The 3,050-nt window shown below is 34.9% G+C and overlaps 1 protein-coding gene across 1 annotated transcript; it reads right to left on the bottom strand.

Moving 5' to 3' along the window:
- Nucleotides 1-202: 202 nt before the first annotated feature.
- Nucleotides 203-2,514, bottom strand: LOC131250651 (uncharacterized). The gene is made up of 4 exons (XM_058250934.1): nt 2,287-2,514; nt 1,087-1,160; nt 858-948; nt 203-283 (listed from the first exon to the last, which is right to left on the bottom strand). The coding sequence occupies exons 1-4, from the start codon at nt 2,503-2,505 to the stop codon at nt 203-205; spliced, it is 465 nt and encodes a 154-aa protein (XP_058106917.1). The 5' UTR covers nt 2,506-2,514.
- Nucleotides 2,515-3,050: the final 536 nt, after the last annotated feature.

Here is a 3,050-nt window from a genome sequence, read left to right as displayed (position 1 = left end):
TGTCAAGCACCTACATTAAATATATAAAAAAAAAAAAACAAACAAACTTTGAGCGTTACAACTTCATCTATTCAATGGAAACTAGTAACAAAGTAGCCACAGAGGCTAAAATAATACCTTCACATGGTAATGCTCTTTCTCTGATGCATTACCAAATTCAGTCCTTGGGACAACCAAATCTTGAATAGCTTGCATATATTCATCAGGTAAAATGTCTTCCTGACTTTAGCTTGAGCTGGAGAACATTCACATTCCCCAATGTAAATGGCAACCCAAAATCAACCTACATTGACGATGTTATCAGAAAGAAGGAAATAAGAAATGAGAGTATTCATGTCTATTTCCTAACTAAGTTCAACTGATTTAGGCTGCTTTTGGATGCACAAGCGAATTGAATTCCAACCAAAGATTTTCTAGTTTCCACAATGAGTATGTACACCAATCGAAATGGATGCTAAAGGGCCTGTAATATTTATTAATGAAGAATTAATTTTGTTTAGTTGATACAAAAACTTAGGAAATGTCTTAATTTATGTTTAAATTCTTTAGGCCAAAAAAATGTAAATTAAACATGACTTTTTAAAAATTAGGTAGTGTCTAAACTAAGAAATATAAATAGCAGTAACCAAACACATCAAAGAAATTGTGGATATGAAAATTAAACTTAAGTTATTTTTTAACTTCTGAATTGCCTATACCTTCCCAAGTATTGATAACTAGGCTCCAAATTGTAATTGCAGTGACTTTAAAAAAATAAGCTGTAATTACAATTTGGTCATGAAAGAATATATTCAATAGTTATTGCAATTCAATTCAATTACACATCCAAATGCACCCTTGGTGATTTTAATCATTACCTCATTCATGAAAATATAACCATAGTTAGAGGCCATGAGCCGATAGTCATGTGCCAATGCAAAAATGCAGCCCATGCCAACTACATGTCCTCTGTTTGGATAGTCACCTTGTATTAGAAACTAATTCCAAGATTATGAAATAAATGCAATCATTTGAACATGGAAACATGTTAGAATTGGAGTCAGCTAGAAATAACAATTGTAATTTATCTCCTATGTAGAAATTCACCGAATTACTGCAATGGTTGGGACACATAAAGTCAAGATCTTGCTTACAAACCTCTGAAACATTAGCAAGTATTCCTGCCCAATACAGAGGAAAAAACAAAATCAGTGTCCATAACCAACTATTTATGGGTTCCTGAACATCATTCATTGGTTTCATGGCTCAAGCCATTCAACCAAGATAGATCATCATCCATTGCTTTTTCCACATTTCAAGAAGTTAGAGAGAGAGAGTAGAACCAAACTAAAAGCATACCATTCTCCACAAAATCACATTTCTTTGAGGTTTTAACAAACAACTCCTATGCATTTTTTTTCCAATACTAAGAGAGAGTTAAGAAAAAAAACAAAACATGAAAACATAATAAAAAAGGCTAGCAAATGAATAAAGAGAGTGTCAATCTTGATATGAAGGCTCCCATTTTACCAATTTATAATATATTCCTTGTATATATGTCATAGAAAACAACACAAACAACACAAGCTCTCTCTGTCATGAAACGTTTTCAAAGAAATGTGCTGATTTAGGAACTCTACACCATTGCCAATGGATTTTGACAGAGTAGGTTGAGGAAAAGAGAATCAGTGAAGGGCGAAAAGTCTAGCTCGAGCACAAAGTTATTATTGGAGTTGTGCATAAAAGAAAGCAACTTTATTAGAAAACTAAAAAAATGCCTAAAAAAATCAAGAAAGAAAGAAAATATAGAAATAATAGAAACAAGAGCAATGAGAATTCTTCTTGCCTTATTATCACGATGAAAATCCCTACATGGGGCCCAAGGGCTCACCAATGATCACAGGCCATTCAAGTCTTGAAAAATGCTCATTATTTCCATTTTACAGTCCCGTATTCAAATGGGCATAATCATCCAGTAAGGGTAGATCTTGGGCCATTTATGATCGATGGTGGAGCCATCCGATCCAACAGTCAGTGTGACCACTTGGGCCCCACATTGGAAATCCATTGGCTGATCTGATAAATGTGTTAAAGGCTAATGCAACAGGGGATTTATTGGTTAACTTGGCAGAAGAATCGATGGCTAACCTAACCAAGGAACCAAACCTCGTAGAAGTAAAAGAAGTAACTTACTTTTTCTTAAGAGATACTTATGTAAGTTTAATAACCAAACTAAATAAGAAGTAACTTCTTGACTTACATAAGTTAGAAGGACTGTGAATGAAGTTAGAAGGAGCAGAGTTCAACCTGGTGTATGGGAGGGTACATTGAGTTTGTACAGACAGGGCACTTAAGAAGCTCATTCACAGCATTAGTGGAAGATACACCTCCTTTAATGCTAGGAGCAATAGTAGACTTAGTTAGCTGGAATGTTTCCAATTCATCACTTGCAATGGATAACTCATGATCTGCAGGTTGAGATTCAAGGACTTCCTTGCAAATGCTACTCCTAATCCCAGGAGCCATGCTGACTAATTCACAATCTCAGCTTCACACAGCAGAGACAAACAGGGAAGGGGTTTGCCCCGATCAGGAATACTCTTGTTGCATCCCTATCCATGGTGGGGCACATTAGATCAATGGTCTAGATCACTGAACCATGGGTCCCACATACAGACTGGATGAATCAGGATGTAATACATGTCAGAACACCAAAATCTCTTCTTCTTCTATACTTTTTGTTTTTACATATAATGAATTTTATGCAGAGATGCAATGAAGCAAGAAATCATCTGCAAAGATAATTTGAAGGAAGAATTTGCCTAGATTTCATGAGAAAGAAATCAGAATAGGAGAATATTATGCCCGAAAGCTAAGAGAATATAACAGAAACTCAAAATAGTAAACAAAAAACTGGAATCCAAAAATACAGTGAGTATCCTGTTTAACACAAGCCAACAACAAATTAGGGTTTCAACATAGTAAATCCCTAATTAGGGTTTCAACATTGTAAATCCCTAATTAGGAAATCACTAAGGTTGAAATTGATGAAATCTAGACTCCTACTTGTT

The sequence above is a fragment of the Magnolia sinica genome, chromosome 7 (assembly GCF_029962835.1).
Source record: "Magnolia sinica isolate HGM2019 chromosome 7, MsV1, whole genome shotgun sequence".
Taxonomy (NCBI): domain Eukaryota; kingdom Viridiplantae; phylum Streptophyta; class Magnoliopsida; order Magnoliales; family Magnoliaceae; genus Magnolia; species Magnolia sinica.
This window is presented reverse-complemented; position numbering and strand designations above follow the sequence as displayed.